The 19,228-nt window shown below is 50.6% G+C and overlaps 9 protein-coding genes across 9 annotated transcripts; 5 read left to right on the forward strand and 4 right to left on the reverse strand.

Moving 5' to 3' along the window:
• Positions 1 to 976: 976 nt before the first annotated feature.
• PFLUO_LOCUS2081 (uncharacterized protein) lies at positions 977 to 2,617 on the forward strand (the record flags this gene model as incomplete). The annotated part of the gene is made up of 2 exons (XM_073779185.1): positions 977 to 1,186; positions 1,250 to 2,617. The coding sequence occupies 2 exons, from the start codon at positions 977 to 979 to the stop codon at positions 2,615 to 2,617; spliced, it is 1,578 nt and encodes a 525-aa protein (XP_073636165.1).
• Positions 2,618 to 3,584: 967 nt separating this feature from the next.
• PFLUO_LOCUS2082 (uncharacterized protein) lies at positions 3,585 to 5,745 on the forward strand (the record flags this gene model as incomplete). Its single annotated transcript, XM_073779186.1, has 12 exons — positions 3,585 to 3,696; positions 3,743 to 3,823; positions 3,877 to 3,927; positions 3,984 to 4,160; positions 4,210 to 4,398; positions 4,448 to 4,635; positions 4,688 to 4,711; positions 4,759 to 4,786; positions 4,838 to 5,050; positions 5,096 to 5,153; positions 5,211 to 5,342; positions 5,400 to 5,745. 12 exons carry the CDS (start codon positions 3,585 to 3,587, stop codon positions 5,743 to 5,745), a joined length of 1,599 nt encoding a protein of 532 aa, XP_073636166.1.
• A 90-nt stretch (positions 5,746 to 5,835) lies between these two features.
• Positions 5,836 to 7,287, reverse strand: PFLUO_LOCUS2083 (uncharacterized protein; the record flags this gene model as incomplete). Its single annotated transcript, XM_073779187.1, has 3 exons — positions 5,836 to 7,110; positions 7,159 to 7,208; positions 7,254 to 7,287. 3 exons carry the CDS (start codon positions 7,285 to 7,287, stop codon positions 5,836 to 5,838), a joined length of 1,359 nt encoding a protein of 452 aa, XP_073636167.1.
• A 252-nt stretch (positions 7,288 to 7,539) lies between these two features.
• On the reverse strand, positions 7,540 to 8,220 carry PFLUO_LOCUS2084 (uncharacterized protein; the record flags this gene model as incomplete). The annotated part of the gene is made up of 1 exon (XM_073779188.1): positions 7,540 to 8,220. One exon carries the CDS (start codon positions 8,218 to 8,220, stop codon positions 7,540 to 7,542), a length of 681 nt encoding a protein of 226 aa, XP_073636168.1.
• A 1,498-nt stretch (positions 8,221 to 9,718) lies between these two features.
• PFLUO_LOCUS2085 (uncharacterized protein) lies at positions 9,719 to 11,320 on the forward strand (the record flags this gene model as incomplete). The annotated part of the gene is made up of 1 exon (XM_073779190.1): positions 9,719 to 11,320. The coding sequence occupies one exon, from the start codon at positions 9,719 to 9,721 to the stop codon at positions 11,318 to 11,320; it is 1,602 nt and encodes a 533-aa protein (XP_073636169.1).
• A 499-nt stretch (positions 11,321 to 11,819) lies between these two features.
• PFLUO_LOCUS2086 (uncharacterized protein) lies at positions 11,820 to 12,765 on the reverse strand (the record flags this gene model as incomplete). The annotated part of the gene is made up of 5 exons (XM_073779191.1): positions 11,820 to 11,892; positions 11,948 to 12,005; positions 12,062 to 12,156; positions 12,218 to 12,243; positions 12,304 to 12,765. 5 exons carry the CDS (start codon positions 12,763 to 12,765, stop codon positions 11,820 to 11,822), a joined length of 714 nt encoding a protein of 237 aa, XP_073636170.1.
• Positions 12,766 to 14,181: 1,416 nt separating this feature from the next.
• PFLUO_LOCUS2087 (uncharacterized protein) lies at positions 14,182 to 14,656 on the forward strand (the record flags this gene model as incomplete). The annotated part of the gene is made up of 2 exons (XM_073779192.1): positions 14,182 to 14,226; positions 14,282 to 14,656. The coding sequence occupies 2 exons, from the start codon at positions 14,182 to 14,184 to the stop codon at positions 14,654 to 14,656; spliced, it is 420 nt and encodes a 139-aa protein (XP_073636171.1).
• Positions 14,657 to 14,879: 223 nt separating this feature from the next.
• PFLUO_LOCUS2088 (uncharacterized protein) lies at positions 14,880 to 16,023 on the reverse strand (the record flags this gene model as incomplete). The annotated part of the gene is made up of 5 exons (XM_073779193.1): positions 14,880 to 15,125; positions 15,174 to 15,245; positions 15,300 to 15,397; positions 15,454 to 15,882; positions 15,933 to 16,023. The coding sequence occupies 5 exons, from the start codon at positions 16,021 to 16,023 to the stop codon at positions 14,880 to 14,882; spliced, it is 936 nt and encodes a 311-aa protein (XP_073636172.1).
• Positions 16,024 to 16,633: 610 nt separating this feature from the next.
• Positions 16,634 to 18,259, forward strand: PFLUO_LOCUS2089 (uncharacterized protein; the record flags this gene model as incomplete). The annotated part of the gene is made up of 4 exons (XM_073779194.1): positions 16,634 to 16,757; positions 16,818 to 16,862; positions 16,916 to 17,196; positions 17,249 to 18,259. 4 exons carry the CDS (start codon positions 16,634 to 16,636, stop codon positions 18,257 to 18,259), a joined length of 1,461 nt encoding a protein of 486 aa, XP_073636173.1.
• Between the last annotated feature and the right edge of the window lie 969 nt (positions 18,260 to 19,228).

Consider the following 19,228-nt stretch of genomic DNA (forward strand, 5'->3'; position numbering starts at 1 on the left):
CAAGGGGAAGATTCCGCCTATAGAAGTGATATTACCAAAGTAGATCACTGATTAGACACTAGTTAAGCGTTGTTGAGTGATTCGTGAGCATCCAATGAGCACTCATTGAGCTCTCATGTCTTACGTGACTATCCCTGGGCATGATCACTGAGTCGGAGCCTGTGCTAACATCTACCCAGTGAGCCGGAGCCTGAGCGCCCTCACGAAAGCGACTGCAGCCCAGATAGGAAAGGCCCCACCGCCAGACACTATCCTGTAAATATAGATAGGTGCATATATGCTGGATAATTTCTAACAAGCCTTGGCTTGTTCCTTCCAATTAGTGCTCACCTCTCGCTCCCTGAATAGAGCTGAGCACAATCCTGAGCGGCCTGACCCGACGACGGGGCTAAAGTCTTCGCCTCGAAAGAGCTAGCGCGTGCCTATCTCTGATACTATGAATTTGGCAGGTTTCTCAGTCCGCAAGAGGGCGAGCATTTCCGAAGGTAGGCCTAGTCCCAAAAAAGGAAGATGTTTGAGAACTATATCTAGCAAGTTATACGACGGCGGACCAATAAGGGCATTGGAGAAAAGTACCGAGTGGCATGGTACGCGGGGATTCAGATAGGAGGGGGTAGTATCGATTATAATAGGCTTATCTTTGACACTAAACTAGTAACCGATGATCCCATCCCCCTTCCCCTCTCTCCTATGGCACGGTTTTCTTTATGATAGGATCCTAATGTCGGCTTGTGTATCTCTTTACTCGTTCATCGGCATTGTACTGCCGTCTTCCCGCGACGATAACGCATCCCATTGTCGATTGGTCGTATTTTTTGCTTATCTAGAATATACAGTAGTGCAAACTGAAGTACGGGATAAAAGCAAAAGCAAAGTTCTGAGTTCCTTAAGTACCTCCAAGCCATATATATAAGCTGCTCCCGGATCAGCGTTTTATTTGTTGAAGGTTTCACTCATCTGCTCCTGATTGCCTACTATGACTGAAGTGACACCCGTTTCTGTGATCGCCATTGATGATGAGAAGAGAATATCGGCCCATAATGATAGTGCTGAGGCTGATATGACTGACGTTGCCGTTTCTAAGGAGGACGCAAGCTATTCAGATGGCGATGAGGCACTCAAATTGGCAGGTATTCATGCTCACCAGTTTGATGAAAAGTACTATCTCCGCCTGCGACGGAAAATTGTAAGCTAATTCAATCAAAAACTGGGCGGCTTCAATAATAACTGATTATGCTATTTTCTCTAGGACCTTCACATCATGCCCATTCTCGTCTTTATCTACTTCACCCAATTCTTGGACAAGAACATCCTTTCCTACGCGTCCATAATGGGATTTCCAGTCACTGGCATTTGGTATAACGATGTTGCGCAGGCGTTCTACATGGGGTTCATCATCTGGATGTTTCCTACTCAATACATAGGGCAAAAGTTCCCAATCGCCAAATACCTTGGTTGCCATATCACCTTGTGGGGCGTTCTTGTCATGCTCCACGCCGTATGTCACGATTTCTCGGCCTTCTACGCCCTGCGATTTTTTCTTGGTGTGCTTGAGGCGTGTGTGTCTCCCAGTCTTATACTTATAGTCACGATGTGGTACAAGCAGAACGAGCGTGCCTCTCGCATCGGCTGGTTCTACGCCGGTAACCTCAGCACATCTGTTGTAGGAGGTGGCGTCGCATACGGAGTCACCTTCTTCAACGGCTCCCTCCAGCCGTGGAAGCTCCTCTACATCATTCTAGGCGCGCTCGCAATACTCAACGGAATAATTGTTATTCTTTTCCTTCCCGACTCCCCAGTCAGCGCTCGTTTCCTATCTGAACAGGAGAAGATCGCGGCTCTCGAGCGCGTCCGTTTGGACCAAGCGGGCACTCACAATAAACACATCAAGAAATACCAGGTTTTCGAGACTTTCAAAGATATTCGAACTTGGCTCATGTTTGTCATCATCATGTGCCTCGGTATTCCGAATGGCGGTAATTCTGCCTTTAGCAACATCATCACCGTGAGTTTTGGCTGGACCTCCCGTCAGTCTCTACTGTTAGATATGCCTCGTGCCGCTATCGGTGGTGTTGCTGTCGTCGCTGTCGGCTGGCTTTCCGATCGGATCCATGATCGCATGACTCTAGCCCTGCTTTTCACGCTTCCTACGCTCATTGGCATGATCATCATGACAACCATGCAATACTCCGGCCAGAAGGGTGTGCTTCAATTTGCGCAGCTATTCCAGAACCTCTCCGCACCTGGGTTCCCGCTCTGCTACGCCTGGAACGCGAGCAACGTAGGTGGTCACACCAAAAAGGTCACTGTCAACGCCTTTACTTTGTTCACTTTTGGCGCTGGTTCCGTGGTCGGTACCTATATATTCCTGCCAAAAGATGCTCCGGGCTACATCCCAGGCAAGGCGGCCATCGTTGTTCTGACAGTAGTGATGATGTGCTGCTGTGCTGTAATGGCGTATATCAATGTACGGTGGAACAGACAAAAGAAAGCTGAGCTAGATCTGCTCATTGCTGAGAACGGCTGGACGGAGGAAGATGTGGATCGTGAGCGAGAAAGGGCAGCGTTTCTTGACCTCACTGACAGAGAGAACGTCTTCTTCATCTATACCCGATGAAGTGCGACAGACCTCTTTCGCATGAATACTGTCTTGCCTTGCCTATTGTACAGTTCCGCTGAGCGTCTTATCACACAGTCCTGATCAATATCTGCTACTGTCGAATCAGGGCTTCGGCCTTAAACATGGGAGGAGAAGTAGGGCCCTTCCTCGTTGCCCTTTTACATTCGCAGTGTTATCGTTTCCGTAAAGTGGTTCTTGATTTGCTGGATATTATCCTCTAGGAAATAGTTTTTACTTAACTTTTTTCATCTAAATATTATGGACATGAGCCATATACGTTACTATCGAAAATGCGCCATCACACGTCCTTCTTAGAACGGCGACTAAGGAAACCTTAACTTCGCACCTTATTATAATCAATGTAATTGCTATAAAATTCCTTCGACACTAACTATTATTTGTTACTTTGATAATCAAAGAGCATCACGCGACTTGGAGCTGAGAAACCTGTAGGTAGCAAGTGGAGACCAATAAAATACTTGCAAAGAGATAAAAGAGCCCTCAAAAATGTAAGATGAGAGCTGTAGTCGATGTCCGACACAGGGCCAATAATTGAGATGGGGAACTGGGAAAGGGATGTTTTCAATGGAGATTTGACGATAGGCATTCCCGGCCCGGTTTGCAGATCTTCTTCTGTCACTCGAGGGAACACAGATCGCAACCCCATCACTTGGCACCGGTGAAATCCCTAATCGCCGGCTGCTAAAGCTCTAGGGCCCTAGGGGTCTACGCAGCTCGATTTGTGCAAGCTTCCCCGCTTTCCGGGTATTCTGTCGGCAAACCCGGGGTTTATCACCGTGATAACGTGCGTTGTGCAGTGATAAGAACTGTTGCAGTGCCTGATAAAGACCGCAACATCCGTATTTTTTAAGCTCACTGCGGCCCGTTTTTTGCTAGGGGCAGCTACGCGTCTACAATTCCTTTGTCGTCGCCAGTTCTATTTCCTATACGAAAGTGGTCAAGGATGGCTGCCTCCGACATCACCGACGCTGCTTCGCAAGCGCAGGTCGCCGACGAACACAATGACAAGATCATTCAAGTTCAAAATCAGGATGAGCTGCGTTTGGCGCAGATGGGTCAGTAAATTGCTTATCTTGCGGCTTGGATCTAACTTCCGGTCAGGCCACAAGCAAGAACTTGTGCGACACTTTTCGGTTTGGAGCTTGATCGGCCTAGCGGCCAATTGTACGATCTCCTGGACAGGTGAGTTCAATCATATCTGACTCATGCCATTTTTGTTGTTGACCAAGGTATAGGTCTCGGTCTTGGGTTGATAACAGAAGTCAACGCCGGCGGCCCTGGTGCGGGTATGACCAAATCCAACTCCTCGCACAAGTCTGTGCCCGATTTGACTCTCCTCCAGTTATCTACGGCTTCATATTGGTGTTTATTCTCCAGTCCTTCCTTGGTGCATCCCTGGCAGAGTTTGTGTCTGCATACCCGACCGAGGGAGGGATGTACCATTGGATTGCGGCCATCGCACCGAAACGATACAACAGTATTCTGAGTTTTGCGACTGGGTGGTCTACGGTTTTTGGATGTAAGTTTCCCATAAACGGAGAAAAGAGAACGATTCTGATTGGCTACAGGGATCTTTACTACCGCCTCCACGAACCTGATCTATGCCACCACGCTGATGGCTCTGATCGCCCTATACCATGATGATCTGGTGCTTCAGCCTTGGATGACATTTGTGGCGTATCAAATCCTGAATATCTTCACTTCAGGAATCGTCATGTTTGGAAATCGGTTGATTCCGACTATCAACAAATTTTCGTGTACGTGAGCTTTATCCTATGGGTCTCACATTGACTAATGCAGCTCTAGTGGTCTATCTGCAGCTGGCATGGTTTATTACCATGGTCACTGTGGCTGCGATGGCCCCCGCCCATAATGACAGCGAGTTTGTATTTCGAACCTGGATGAATAAGACGGGATGGGAGAATAATGCGATCTGTTTCATCACGGGCCTGGTGAATCCGCTTTATTCGCTAGGTGGATTGGACGGGATTTCGGTATGGTTTTCTTTTTTCGTTTGGAATCAGGATTTTTGCTGATTGGATCTAGCATATCACTGAGGAGATGCCCAATGTAAGCTGCCATTCAGGGTTATCACGCCCTTTGCTAATATTGAACAGCCCGGAAGAAATGCGCCTCTAGGTCTCGGTATGCTCGAGCTATTCCCATGTACTTTTAGCAGTGCTGACAATGTCTTAGCAATCACGCTCTCCATTGCATTTGTAACGGGGATAGCCTATCTGATCACTCTAATGTTTTCTACCCAAAACTATGGCAAACTCGCCACCACAAGCACCGGGCTACCACTCGCTGAGCTTTTCTACCAGGCCACTTCAACTCGAGGAGGTGCATTTGGACTAGTCTTTATGATCTGGGTTGCTCTCGGCCCCTGCGTCATTGGCTCTCAGCTAAGTCAGTGACCTGGTCTTTGCTCAAGGTTCTTTCTGACTGAGATAGGTACCGGACGAGTATTCTGGGCTTTTGCGCGAGATGATGGTCTTCCGATGTCGAACGTGTAAGTAGATATTCACGCCTCATTGATTCTGAGACTGTGTCATTGACTTTCACACAGTTGGAAGCGTGTTAACAAGCGGTTTGGTACTCCGTTTAACGCTCAGCTTTGCGTTGACGTGATCGTCGCTCTTCTGGGGTGCATCTACCTAGGATCAAGCACCGCGTTCAATGCCATGATGAGCTCTGCAGTGTACGTGCTGACCACTTTGGAATTGGTAACTATACAGAGCCACTGACACCAGACCAGAACAATCAACAACATCGCATATATCGTCCCAATTCTAACCAATGTCCTTCTGCTCCGGAAAACCATGCACCGGGGGCCCTTCTTCATGGGCTTTGTGCCTGGAATGCTCGTGAACAGTATTGCCGCCGCCTGGCTGGTTTTTGCTATTATTTTCTTTTCATTCCCATACTACAAGCCGGTCACAGCGTCAAATATGAACTATACATGCGCTGTCGTTGGTGGGTTTTTGCTCATCGAACTGTCTTGGTGGCTTATTGCTGGCAAGAAATACTCGAGGACTGTACAGCGAGCCCGGGAGGAAAATCAGCACTCGCCGGTGATTGTTGATGGAAAGGATACGGCATAGATTAGTAACTATGTTCATGGAGTGGAATTATGGTTTGATGGTCCATCGAGTACGTACATGTAGTGGAGAGGGGTGTATCGAAACAAATCATCACCGCCATCGATCATCCACCTGTTTGAGATAGGGGTATTTCACGGCCCACTCATCATGCACTGGATAGATAGTGATACCGCGCCGCCGGGCAACCTCATAGAGATCCTCACAAGCCTCCCGCGCCTCACAGAGAGCCTCCTCCGGTGCTCTGACCTCCTCATTTTTAACCCAGTCACTCTCACATGGCTGATAGTATAGATCAAGAACAAACCCGAGATTCTGCAAGTTGGGAAGGAAATCCTTTGACTCGAAAGCCTTCAGCCATTCGCCCCACTGCTCAGACCTACACAGCGACACCGGACCGCGGAAAAACAGCGAGACTAGGTTGAGTGGGAGGTAGGCGTATAGTGTAGGCAGATAGGATGGGTCTTGGAAAACTTCTCCCACTGTTAATCTCAGTGTCCTCAAGTTGCTCAGTTGGGGCGGGAACTGGCGAAACATTCTCTCGTCAAGATATTTAAAGTCCAAACCACTTGTCGAACGCAAGTTCAGCGTGTGCAAATTGGTCACAAGATGAGGCAGTGCCATTATCATCCTCGAAAACGTATCCAGTGCGTCATTTTCCAGGATTTCCAAAGTGTGCAGGTTGACAGGATCAGACGGAGGCATATTCTCCGGTTCCACTGTCGCATCTGGGTTCGAGTACTTGTTGTTTATCCACTCATTCACCAGTTCCGGAATCGAAACAACGCTGATCTTTCTCTCCTCGGGTGTGCCTTTCTTGACAGTGAAGAATTGCTGTTCTTTTTCTCCGCGCGCAATTGCTTCCTCGTTCATGCGTGTCAGCTCCCTACTTGTGGGACCTTCAAAGCGAAGGCCATGTGTCAGGTACATGATCAAGTGGGATATTCGGCCTTGCCGCACCCAGGGGCTTTCGATGATTTCACCGCAAGCAGAACTTAGCAGCAAACGTTGGAGAGGCCAATGAAGAGGCATGTATTTATCGTTGAGCTCTTCATTAAATCCTGTGTCCATTTCGAGATTGTTGATTTTGGAAAAGTGTTTTCCAAGCAATGCCCATTCCGTATCAGATGGGGTATCGTTGTCAATGTTTAGATTGGTTACATCTGAAGGGATAGACAGGAGTTGATTTTGTAAGGCGCTCTTGTGACCATCTTTTGATTCCTCGTGAGGACCCTGGACCTTGACTGTGAAGAAAGATGGTGGGGCCGTATCAGTGGATGCGGCGCGAGACACTTTGGCGGCAAAGTAGCCATGGGCACAGGGGCGGTTGCCTCGGAGGAGAGCAAAGGATATCGCGGATAAACGACGCTAGTCTAGGTTAGCTGTGCTTAGCTCTTCGGGCCAATCTGACCATACCATCTGTGCAGTAACTGTCCAGTGGATCAAACGTTGTGGGTCGATGGATTCTTTGGGGTGTGAACATCAGATGCAGGGGCGGCGCGCTGACTAACCTGGTCCTGAACGAAAGTACATGAGGCTGGCCATTTTTGGCTGTTTTTCAGTGGGCTAGCTTGCAACAATTACGCATCGTACTACTCGTCTTGGGACATGCATCTGTTTCGCTGCGCATCTGGGCACAGTGGCAAACTTAGGAGAAGCCTCTCATGGAGGATTATTTTCTAACTGCGGCTTTGGTAAGACAACGTCTGTATATGTGTTTGCATTCAATTAAATAAAAAAAAAACTTAAACAAACTTCGCCATCGTATCTAGGAGTTTCATCCACCATCACATTGCCTTATTTTCCTTCCGCAGCCGCGGCCTTTGCCTTCTCCTTATCATCAATGGTCTTGGCAATCGCCGGGCGAGCCTTGATACGGTTCAACCAGGAATTGACATGCGGGAAGCTCTTCTCGAGATCCATTTCGGTCGACCAGAAAAGCGCAGCCACCTCGAACCACGGCACAAAAGCAGCATCGACATAGCTATACTTACCGCCCACGAGGTACTCCTTGTTCTGGAGGGATCGGTTGAGCACGCCCGAAACACGACGGATCTCGTCCACATAGCGCTCGAGCGCACTGGGCAGCTTCTCGGGGTGGTAGATCGTAAACCAGACGGCCTGCCCGAAGTACGGTCCCTGGCCGGACATCTGGTAGTATAGCCACTGCTTGCTTTCGTAGTACTCCTTTGAGCCGGCGGGGAAGCTGATGGTGTGCTGCTTGTCGTATGTGTCTACTAGGTACTCGAGGATGGCGCCGGATTCCCAGATGGTGATCCCGGTGTTCGGATCCTCGAGGGCGGGAACACGACCGTTAGGATTGACAGACACGTAGGCTTCCTTCTTTACGTCGTCGAGATCGACCGGCTTGGGCTCGTAGGGAACCTTGAGCTCTTCTAGGATCATAAGGACCTTCCAGGGGTTGGGCGTGCCGGCGTGGCCCAGGAGGGTCCAGAGAGTGAGGGGTTTGAGAGACATGGCGAGTGAATGATAGATTGATTGATTGGGAGAAAGAGAGTTCGATACAGAGACTCCAAGAATTGAGGGTTAGTCTGTTTATAAGTGGTATACTTCAGTGGCGGACACATCAGGACTTGAATTATTCAGTTCGGCTCCCGAGAAGACCGAACGGTTGGTAAGCTGGATATTGAATTGTCCCGTAAGCTAGATGTTTGATTCTCTTATGATTTCATCGGCGTTTATCAGGCCTCCGTTATCAACACCACCCACGGACTATGCAGCCAGCCCCCTGGACCTTGAGCCGATGATTGGCTATTAGTCATCAACACAAACAGCACAAACCGTGATGCAAACACACCTTGGTTGGAGTGGGCGTTAATAATTGCGGGAGCAAAGCCAACTATTGGTCCTTGGCCATCAATACCAAACAGCACAAACTATGATCCAAACAACACTTTCATGTGGCATTAGTTCAACGACTCGGGACGGCGGCGAGGATAAGGCCGAGGGTGAGGATGCCTTCCAGAAGATTACTGGGACATTTTTTTTTAAACAGCTGTCAGACCGCCGTCCTGACGTATACCCACTTTCCGAACTAGCGCCTTGGCGGTGGGGCTCCGAGTTACCAGAAGAGTTTAAATTGGTGACGCGGGTTGGCAGTGTTCCACCGTAACAAGGGGTTTTCTCCAGTCCGATCAAGGCAAGAGAGAAGGATCAGAAGGCTGAGAGTATGAAATAGTCCCCCAGCGGAGATTGGACAAGTCGGTCTGCACCAGAACGTGACAATTCAGCCCAAACAAAACAAGCTAGCTGACCCACTGCGAGGGTGGAGCTGCGAACTACAGCCCTCCTGCATGCTCCGTACAGAGATCTTATGTGCACCTCCTCCTCCCATCTATAAGTCAGAAGAGGATCCCCTTGATTCAGACAGGGGTCCAATGGTGAGTATATGGTATAGATTGGTGAATCGTGACGCAACAGGTATGTAATCGCCGAGGGTTTGACGCTATCCAGCATGTGAGCTCTGTGACTTGGCCAGTGTCTACCATGCTCCTTATTTTTTCTTCAATGATCATGCCTTGGGGGATATCTGCAGAAAGACTGGCACTGTTGGTCAGGTCGACCACCGTAGACCACCGCCCTCAGGCGACCAGATTCTCGAAACCCGGGCGCTCCACTGCTTCCCGGCAATCCAGCTCATGCTGCCTTCGATCGCCAGGCAGCCATGATCGGAGCAAAGCTTAATCGGCCGCGTAACAGTGAATCGTCAGGCATCCGCATTTCCCACGGAACACACTCGGTCGCAGCCACTCACCGCAGCCCGAACCGAGTCCATTGCCGTGGCACCAAACGAGGGTCCCGCTGGGCGGGGCGGACCAGCAGGTAAGCTTATTTGGGCAGGCACGAGTGTGTCATGTCATGTTTGCTCTCGCTCAACTCAGGCCGTGACATCCTCGTCCATACCTCATGACATTCTCTCCCTCGTTCCCCTCCAGCGCTTAGCCCGCGTTTGACCATGCTCACCGCAGACCCGGATGCACTGCCCTCGACGAGAGATCTGCCAGTCGTGGCTACAGACAAGAAGAAGCGACCACGACGTGAAGGGAAAATCACGAGCATGCCCAATGCCAGGGCAAAGCCCAAAAAAGCATTGCTCCTCGACGAACTGGGTGAGATGCTGGTAGAGCAGCTCTACGCCCATTCTGCCCCGGTGGAACCTCACAATGCCCCCGTCGCTGCGGTTGATCACTTACGCAGCACTCTCGCTACCATCATCACGGCCTCGTCATGTGCCAGCTCAGGCAGCAGCAACAGCAGTCGGACGCTGGCCGTGTTCGACGGCACGCCGCCCACCAGCGTGGACAGTCGCACCTCCCAGGAGTCCCCTACCTCAAAACCAATACAGACCATCGCCACAGCACCCCGCAGTGGCGAGGATCATTGCAGCAAGACCAAGCGCCGACGACATGCGGATGTCTTCAGTCTGGACGATTTCTCCACGATCACCACCATCGAGCACCTGGCGGCACAGTACGGTCGCGTGGCACATATGGGCATCCTCGACCGCAGCTATCGGTTCTTTGTCAACCAGGCGCGGACGGCTGCGCTGTCCTTCAAAGTGCAAAATCGGGTGGCAATCGTAGGCGGCGATCCGCTGTGTGCTACTGGTGCCGTCCCAGATCTACTGGAGGAGTTTGAAGTGTACCGTCGACGGCATCGTTGGGGCATCGCATTCATGGGCGCCAGCGAGTCCTTTGCTCGAGGTTACGCCCAGTCACAGGGCTGGACAACCATTCGCTTCGGCACCGAGCGTGTACTGAACCCACAAACGAACGACGTGTTGCTCGAACAGGGCGGAAAGCGGATCACAGTGCAGAACCGACAGTTGTTGCATCAGCACAAAGGCGGGATCACACTGGGAGTATACTCACCCGCAACGCACGGCACCGACACCGAGCTGCAAACTGTTCTAGTCGCCATCTACGACGCCTGGCGCGCCGAACGCAACCGCTCCGCTACCCCGCAGGCTTTCATCACGGTGTACGAACTGTTCGCACTGCCCAGCCTCATGACGTTCGTGTATACCCGGGGCCCCGACGGCCACGTCAATGGATTCGCCGCTCTCCGCCGGCTGGCCGCCGGCGGCTATCACGTCGATCCGTGCATTGCCGCGCCCGGTAGCCCCAAGGGTATCAGCGACTTACTCCTCATCGCCGCCATGGCTCTCCTCCACCGCACCGGTGTCTCGTATCTGGGCTTCGGCTTCGAGCCCCTGCACGCGCTCGATCCAAGCGAGATCACCGGTATGCCTCGTCCATTCATTCATCTCACCCGCGACCTATATGACCATGCGTTTCATCGCCTTCCCATCCACGGCAAGAAGGCCTACCACGATAGATTCCGCCCCGATGCGCCCCAGGACTCGGGTCTCTACCTTGTCTTTCCTCGAGGCGTTCCCGGCCCAATTCATTTGCTCGCCATCGCTCATATGGCCAATATCAGTCTGCGCAAGATCGTCTGGGCCGATGTCCGAGGCTTGGTTGTGAGAGATGTCCGCAAGTCTTCGGAGAAGCCTGTGACCGATGCAAGTGATGCTGGTATTACTAGGGAGGCATAACCTGGAGTTGGTTTGTAGTTTAGGAGGTCGGGGCCGTTGTGCCAGCAGAAGAGTTGGGAACAGCAAAGCAAAAGGGCACATCTGGTCGAAGTTGTGGTGTGTGGTGATTCCTATCCTCTTTCTCTTTTGTTTTTAGTTGCAGTAGCGCCGGCGAAAGTGATCTGTATCATAGGCAAGGCGTTCTCCTCATGGCTAAAACGGCGTTTACCTCGATCCACACTTTTATCTATACTGTTCTTTCTGTCAGTCTGTATTTCCTAATTCTCATTGAAGTCATTCGAGAGGAGTTCATTTTTCGGTCTCCTAGGAATAAGCTGTACAGTCTCAGTTTTCGATATCTGAAGGAATTGAAAAGGAAAATGTATTTGCATAAGGCACTGCCAGATAGAGTCAGTCTTAGGTGACCATTTCCAAAGACCAGAATAATTATTGCTCAAGTTGTTATGAGGTAATATACATATTGTCGTGCTCAGAAGACTAGATGCAATGGATGATAAGCCTAAGAGACACGACCGAAGAGGAAGTCTTTGACAATAGGTGAGCCTGAGAACTCCGGGTTCAGAAGGACACAACTATAAACGGATGTCAGTCAAGCCACAACAGAGTTGTTGTGCAGTCAGCACTCACTTCAAGAAATATTGTAGGCCGACGCGCCGGTTTTCGAGGAACTTGGCCCGGAATTTGTCTGTGCGTAGTCCATATTAGCGGGAAGCACGGAATGTAGGCTTTGATAGCGCATACAGAGTACGCTCTTAGGCGGCAGAGCGGGGAGAGCACTTTTAGCGTGCGGAAAAGAAGACTCTAGCCGCTGGCGCAGGTCGTCGAATTCAGAGTATCTGATTACTGGGTAAGTATCTCCGTAGACAACTGCCTGGAACGCACTGGATAGAAACATACCTCATCCGAACAACAATTGGACCTCCCTACATCCAATCAAACCATGTTAATACAGCAAACCCCGAAGATACCATCGCCAAACTCACATCCAGTGTTTGTATAGTACAGTTCCACACCACATACGAACCGATCCCCGTCATACCCTGCACAACGGCATAGTCATCAATAGCGACACTCCGTGCCCACAGTCCGCGAGTAGTCTCCGAGTCCGGGTCTGCCGTGTGATCCTCCAATGTGATGAGCGTGGACCGCGCCAATGAGGTCTGCGATGCACGGGAGGCATTGCGCTCGTGACGGCGCCAGTAGGGCGGCACTACACCGGAGAGCGGGCGGGACTGGGTGGACGAGGCAGGGCTTTGGGATAGCGAGGGTCGAACTGCTCCGTTTGTATTGGTGTTGGTGATGTTGGTTGGTACGTCATCATCGGCTCCGGCGGGAAATTCTGGGGTTTCCTCTTGTTGTTGTTGCTGTTGTTGGAGGTCCGGGGGTGGGGAGAGCGGCGGGTGTGGCCGAGGTGCCGGACCGGCCTCCTCAGTCGCTGGCTCCATCCATCAGACGGTTGAGGCGGAACGTACGGGTTGTGAGATTTAGTCCGCTGTGCGGAAGTTGGCTCGCTAGTAGGGTCTGTCAGCCCATGGTTGTTAATTATAGAAACGGGTGGTACAGGTTTCTGGGAGGAGGGAAATGACGCAAGGATCTGCCCTGCGGTCCGATAACGCCGGGCCAGATTGTGTGAGGTCGGGATGTGTTACAGGGATGTACTGACCTTGCGGAGTGGAAGTGGATTCCAGGATATTAAGTTGAAAATGGACGGGACGCCAGCTCTAAAGCGTCGAAAATCAACGGATTCGGGGAGAAAGCAAGACACGGGGATGGGTCACGGGGCCCGTTAGTAAGCCCGCATGGACCACCTCTTGTCTGGATTTAGCATTGTGTAGAGGAACGAAGTGACCAAATATTGAAGGATATCATGTAGAAACGGAGGTCATCGATATACTTCGATTGCTAGGTAAGCACCTACCGAGGTAGATATCTTAGATGATCTATCACATATTTTCCTGTCCGGGTCCTGTCTGCCGAACCTTAATCATGCCATCTCCGGACCATCCTCAAAACGCCCATCGGCTGAGGTAACTGAGACATATCTCCATTCTTACACAGTATAATCTAGTTTCCATGACATTCTCTTTCTCAGATTGTAGTCCCGGTCCGCCGAAACAACAACAAGCGGGTACCCACCCTAGGACCGATGGCAATGGCCAACGGCCTGTAGACCCTGACTGGTACCGAGATCCCTAGACGAACACATCCGTTTCAATTAGGCTTGAGAAGGAATGTGGCAGCCAATAATAATGCCCATGCCTCGCTTGCTGCAGCTTGTGTACAGGATAATGTATAGATAGTGCGCGAGGTGCCACTGCAGAGAAATTTAGGAATGTCGTGGTCTTGCTTTTCTTCTTTCTTCTGTACTTTCCTCTGCCTTCGGTCGGCTTCTCTCTCTCTTGCTCTCTCACTCTCGTTCCAGAATTTACTCGTTTCTTGTGCCTGTTTGCCTCTTCCTTCTCAACAACCCTGGGAATTCCTTGTAGGTTTTTATTCTTGCCTGTTTCTATTTTCAGTCCGCTCCACCTCCCCCTTCATTCCTTCCACCAGATCACCAGATCGTGGCTGGAATCCACGCGAGGAAATAAAAATTCTGACACTTGCAGACCTTCCAGCATCTCTCTCTTCCAAATTATCAACTAACTTGACCGTCACCATGCTGTCGCAGCTCTTGCTGGCTCTTGTTTCGGCCATTACGCTGGTGTGCGGCCAGTCGGTCGTCACCATCGACCCTAACACGGTCCTTCTGACTACCAGACGTGACTATTCAAGCTCCTCCAATAAAGCTCGGCGCTAACAAGTCCTTTTCAGAGTCCTGGTGTTTCTCCCAAATCTCATCGTGCCCACTTCTCTGCCTGCAAATGCCCGGCGTCTCGTCAGCTCCGCTGGCCAACAACTGCTCTGCGGTAAGTCAATCCATCAAACAAGCTTTAGAAGCTTATTTTAAACGAATGCCTCTAGCAAAATCTCGCCTACAACTGCGTTTGTAGCAACAACCTCTCCCCGAACGCATCGCAGTACTCCGAGACGATCCCCTACTTCGTCTGCACCGAGCACAACAACCAGTGCGTAAATGCCTGCGCCTCCGGTGACTCCATCTGCCAGTCCGACTGCCGGACTCAGAACCCATGTGGTGCGCAGGCTCCAACTCGTGTCAACATCACTACTGCTACCACAACCCACGCTACTAGCGCCACCTCGGCCTTCGTGACCAACACCATGGTGGGCGATGCTACTGGTGCTGCGCCCAAGCTAGTTTCAGTGGAGACTAGCCATGTTTATGGGCTTTGCATTTTGGTTGCTGGGTTTGTTGCTGGATTTGCGGCTCTTTTGTGAGGTGATCTGAGGTTATTGATCTCCTTGACAGACGTGAGGGTTTAATCTGGTCATTCTATCTTTGTTTTTTATCCTCAACGTGGAGCGTTTCTTCTACATAATAGCAATAATAAGGGTGTGTGATAATGATTTACGTTTCTAGCATTACATTGAAGTACTGTATGCAATATCTGATGACAAGTTCAATAAACACACCTGGTGTATGTTCCCGCAGCCATCCGCGTTACATCTTCGCTCTCAACTTCGTACTATCCATCCGCTGTCCTTCATCGTCTTGTTCTGCAACCTCCAAAACCGGGAACTTCTCCGGCATGATCCGCCGAGGCGTCGACCCGGGCACTACCGAGTATTTTGAGAAATCAGTCACGCCACACTTTTCACGAAGAAAATCTTCGTCTGTGTCTAGCAGCCCATTCACTTTAGCTGGAGGTGCACGTAGCATGCCCAGGATAGCATCGGAGAAAATTGCCTAGAGAAATGTAAACAGCTGGACGACCATTTCTAGCACATAACGAACCGGCTTTCTTAGATCCTTCTTGTGAGAGGGATCCGAGGCTCTGTTGTGTTCTGTTGCGGCTGACTCAATCGACTAGTAGATACAGTCAGCCTCGGCTTCAAAAGGTTTTGCAAGTCAATCACATACCGATGCAGGCCAGATACTCGTCACAGCCATCCCACTATGACCCTGACGCACAAAATCCATGGCGAGACCCTTGACGAGAACACTCATTCCAACCTTGCCTATAGTCCCATTCAGTCAGCTTTATCTCAGTCAAATTAATCAAGCCCAGCCGTACCCATTGCATACGCCGTCTTTCCCCGAAAGAACCGCGAATAAATCGGTGGCGAGACAACCACAATTCTCCCTTTCCATCCATTCTTCTGAAACTGCGGTAAAGTCGCCTGAATAGTCGCATACAATCCCTCGGGATTGACTTGCTGCATCAGCTTAAATCGTTTGAGTGGCGTATCCTCTACAGACGACCACCAGATTGCCCCGGAGTTGTAAACCAGGACATCCAGTTTTCCAAAAGTCCGCACCGTCTCATCGACTGCGCGCTGGATCTGTGCTGCGTCGCGCACGTCCACGGCGATGCAGGCGGCGCTTCCGCCAGCTTCGTGGATCTCCCGCGCTACCGTGTTGATTGTTGACTGCGAGGAATTAGGATCCGGTGGGAATGGTTTGGTTTTGTATGCATCCGAGGTGGTTTTGGCGGCCAGCATTACTGGGCGAGATGTTAGGATTGTTGATAGAAAGTGGCTGGCTGCTTCATACCAGCGTAGTCGTTCTTGGCTAGATCAATGGCGACTTGGCGACCGATGCCGCGAGATGCGCCGATGATCAGAGCAGTAGGTCGGTCACCCATTATTGCCGTGAAGATGTAGATGTGAACAAGTTATCAAATGTATTGAAGGGTGAAAAGAATGAGCGTTTTACAGCTTTAATATATGTATCCCGGGATAAGGGGCAAATTAGTGATCAATTATTCGGTAGGTCATCAGAATAGTAATCCGGGGAAGTGGGAAGGTAGGTCGGTCGTCGATGCATTTCGTGATTATTCATGCTTCCGCCGAGGCATGGCATCCCGGCCTCGGCGATGATCTGCTGTCATGACTAAGCCCCAACGAGCCTCTTCAACAAGCCTACTAGGTATACTCTAAAACACACCTTCTTTGAAGATTATGTATTACTTATTTAATCACACATTTATGTCGCTGATGCTTCGTAACCTTCTACTGCCTTCCTGGTGGAGGGCGGTGCAATAGGCGGTGTAATACTGCCTGTCATCTCCATCACCACTGATGTGCGGCTCGGTGTCTCTTCTCAACAACAACACCACCACTCCCTCCCTCTTCCTGGATCCCGACCTCACCATCCCCACCTCATAGATTGATCTCTTTCTCTCTCTTTTATTTGAGCTTGCAAATTTCTCGTGCATTCGGAGCTTGCGGTCGTTTCCGGCGAGTATTGGCGAGATGGACACAACATTGCCTGATGCCTTTGCTCCCCCGCAATCAAGCTCTTCTGCTGCACAAGGAAATGAAGTCCCTGAGGATACCGCGAACGTCAATGGAGCTGCTCCCTTCGTCAAAGTCGATGGTGCGTTGATCTCATTCCCCCTGCAGGGCTTCGCCAGAGCTGACTAGTTGATCTCGATAGATCCCCCAAAGTTTGATCTAGAGTCATACATCGCAAATTACACCGGTCAGTTGAGAGCTTTTTTTTTTCTATGTCTGTTCCTCCTAATATCCATCCAGGCCGAACCCGATTCGATCGTCTCTATCTCATTGGCACCTGCTCCACCTTGCTATCCACCGACGCGCTCAAAGTCGCGGTTGCCGAAGCCAAGTCCGGAAAAGATGTTGGTCGTTACGAAAAAGCAGTCCGTGCCCTGTCGGAGGTGGCTCCGAATGAGCCTGACGCCAAGCTGGACTTGGCGTGGGTAAAGGACACTCAGCGACGGGTGAGGGCCGAGGGCGATCGGCTGGAACTCGAACTGCGAGGATACAAGAACAACTTGATCAAGGAGAGCATACGGGTAGGAGGCGCCGTCTTTTAAAGCCTTTCGGGATTTTTCTAATGACATACAGATGGGCAATGAAGAATTGGGAACTCACTACCACCAGACGGGAGACTCTGTCTCAGCGTCGAAAGCGTATTCCCGCATGAGGGACTACTGCACGACACCAAACCATATCGCCTCTATGCTGTTCAAACTAATCAATGTGGCGGTTGAGCGTGGGGAGTGGCTGAGTGTGCAGTCCAACGTGCACCGACTGCGCAACGCTCAATCCAAACCGGAAGACCAAGCCAAGAATCAGCCCAAGATTTCCGCCGCTCTTGGTCTGGCACAGATGCATTCCGGATCGTTCCTCGAGGCTGCGAATAGCTTCTTATTGACCGATCCGTCTCTGGGCGACACCTATAACGAAACCATCACCCCGAACGACATCGCTGTGTATGGTGGCTTATGCGCGCTAGCTTCCATGGACCGAGTCGAACTTCAACGGCGCGTGCTGGAAAACAATTCTTTCCGCAACTTCCTTGAATTGGAGCCGCATATTCGTCGTGCGATCACCTTCTTCTGCAATTCTAAATTCCGGCTCTGTCTAGATATCCTCGATGCCTACCGGGCTGATTACCTTCTCGATCTCCATCTTCAGCGCCATGTTAGCGCTCTGTACTCCCACATCCGCACCAAGTCTATTGAGCAGTATCTAGTTCCCTTCAGCCGCGTGACTCTCGAGTCTATGGCCACCGTCTTTGCTCCCGAGGTTGTCGGCGGAGAGGCTCGACCAACCAGTGCGACCTCACCTTTCGTGCAGGAACTCATCCGTCTCATCAAGGACGGCGTGCTGGATGCTCGAATTGATCTGGAGAAAGGGGTTTTAGTCTCGAACGAGACTGATCTGCGAACAGAAGTGCAGCAAAACACGCTCGAGAGCCTGCGCAGCTTTAATGAAAAGGCTCACATGCGGATCCTGCGCACCAGTGTCCTTCATGCCGGTCTCGAGGTTCGTTCTCATGATAGAAAGGAAGGTCCACCATTGGCAAAGGGACTGGCAGGGAGACTCTCCCGCGGCGCCGGCATACTTGGTTAGAGGCGTATGAGAAGAACTCATGCCTCATGATCTGTAAATGAGGAAACGAGACGATAATGCCCTGAATTGCTGCAATTGAACATCTGCAGAGATGAATACATGACTCGGTAGAGAAATGCAACTTTATTGCTGCATAAGCAGCTTTTTTTCGCTTGATAGCCTATCTCACGCTGGAATAAAATCCACTGCAAACACGTATCATCATTCTGATCCAACTGTTTAACAAGTTAACAAGCTCTCTATTATAATGACATCAAAACAAGATGCGATATCGCACCGATTGCTCACCCCCGGCAAATTCTCAATATGACCGCCGACCCAATCCAACCCCCGAGCCTGCTGCTGCACGAAATGCTACACAATCAGCCGGGCTGAGCAGCGGTGCCACATTCATGGCTCTGCGTAGTACAAATTCCTCATCTTATGTCGTTCCCAATTCGCTTTGAGTGCTGCGCAGAATCTGGAAATTGTGGAAAAAGAAACGTGTTTGGAAGAACGGAAGGAGAGACGGGTTAGGGTTACGGCAAGGTGGGTTGCTGCATAACCGTTCGATTGGTCTCTAATCTTGTATAGATATGAGAGGAAAGTATTTACCTGCCAGATGCTTTGGAAAAGTCCCTAGAAGTGTACTTCCCACACTCAACTCGGTCTACTCTTTTGGGGATTGCCCTGCCCTGCATTACGACTGGACCCAAACCAACCCTATCTACTCTTTCTCTCCCCAGCCTAATGATGACCGGGTGGGTGATTTAATTTAAATTCGATATATACTCGCCAGCTCCGCTGATCATGTTCGGCATTCGCTTGTTGCTGCTACTGTTGTTGAACAAACCAAGCCTAACTAACGGCCATCCTGTGAGACGCGCATGCATAAGTTAACTTCGTCCCCCATGAACCACTCGCGGAACGTTTTGGTCTCTCCATCACCTGCCTCTATTTAATTTTTCGTGATTACTTGGCATCCTCTCT

Source organism: Penicillium psychrofluorescens (genome assembly GCF_964197705.1).
Source record: "Penicillium psychrofluorescens genome assembly, chromosome: 1".
Lineage (NCBI taxonomy): Eukaryota > Fungi > Ascomycota > Eurotiomycetes > Eurotiales > Aspergillaceae > Penicillium > Penicillium psychrofluorescens.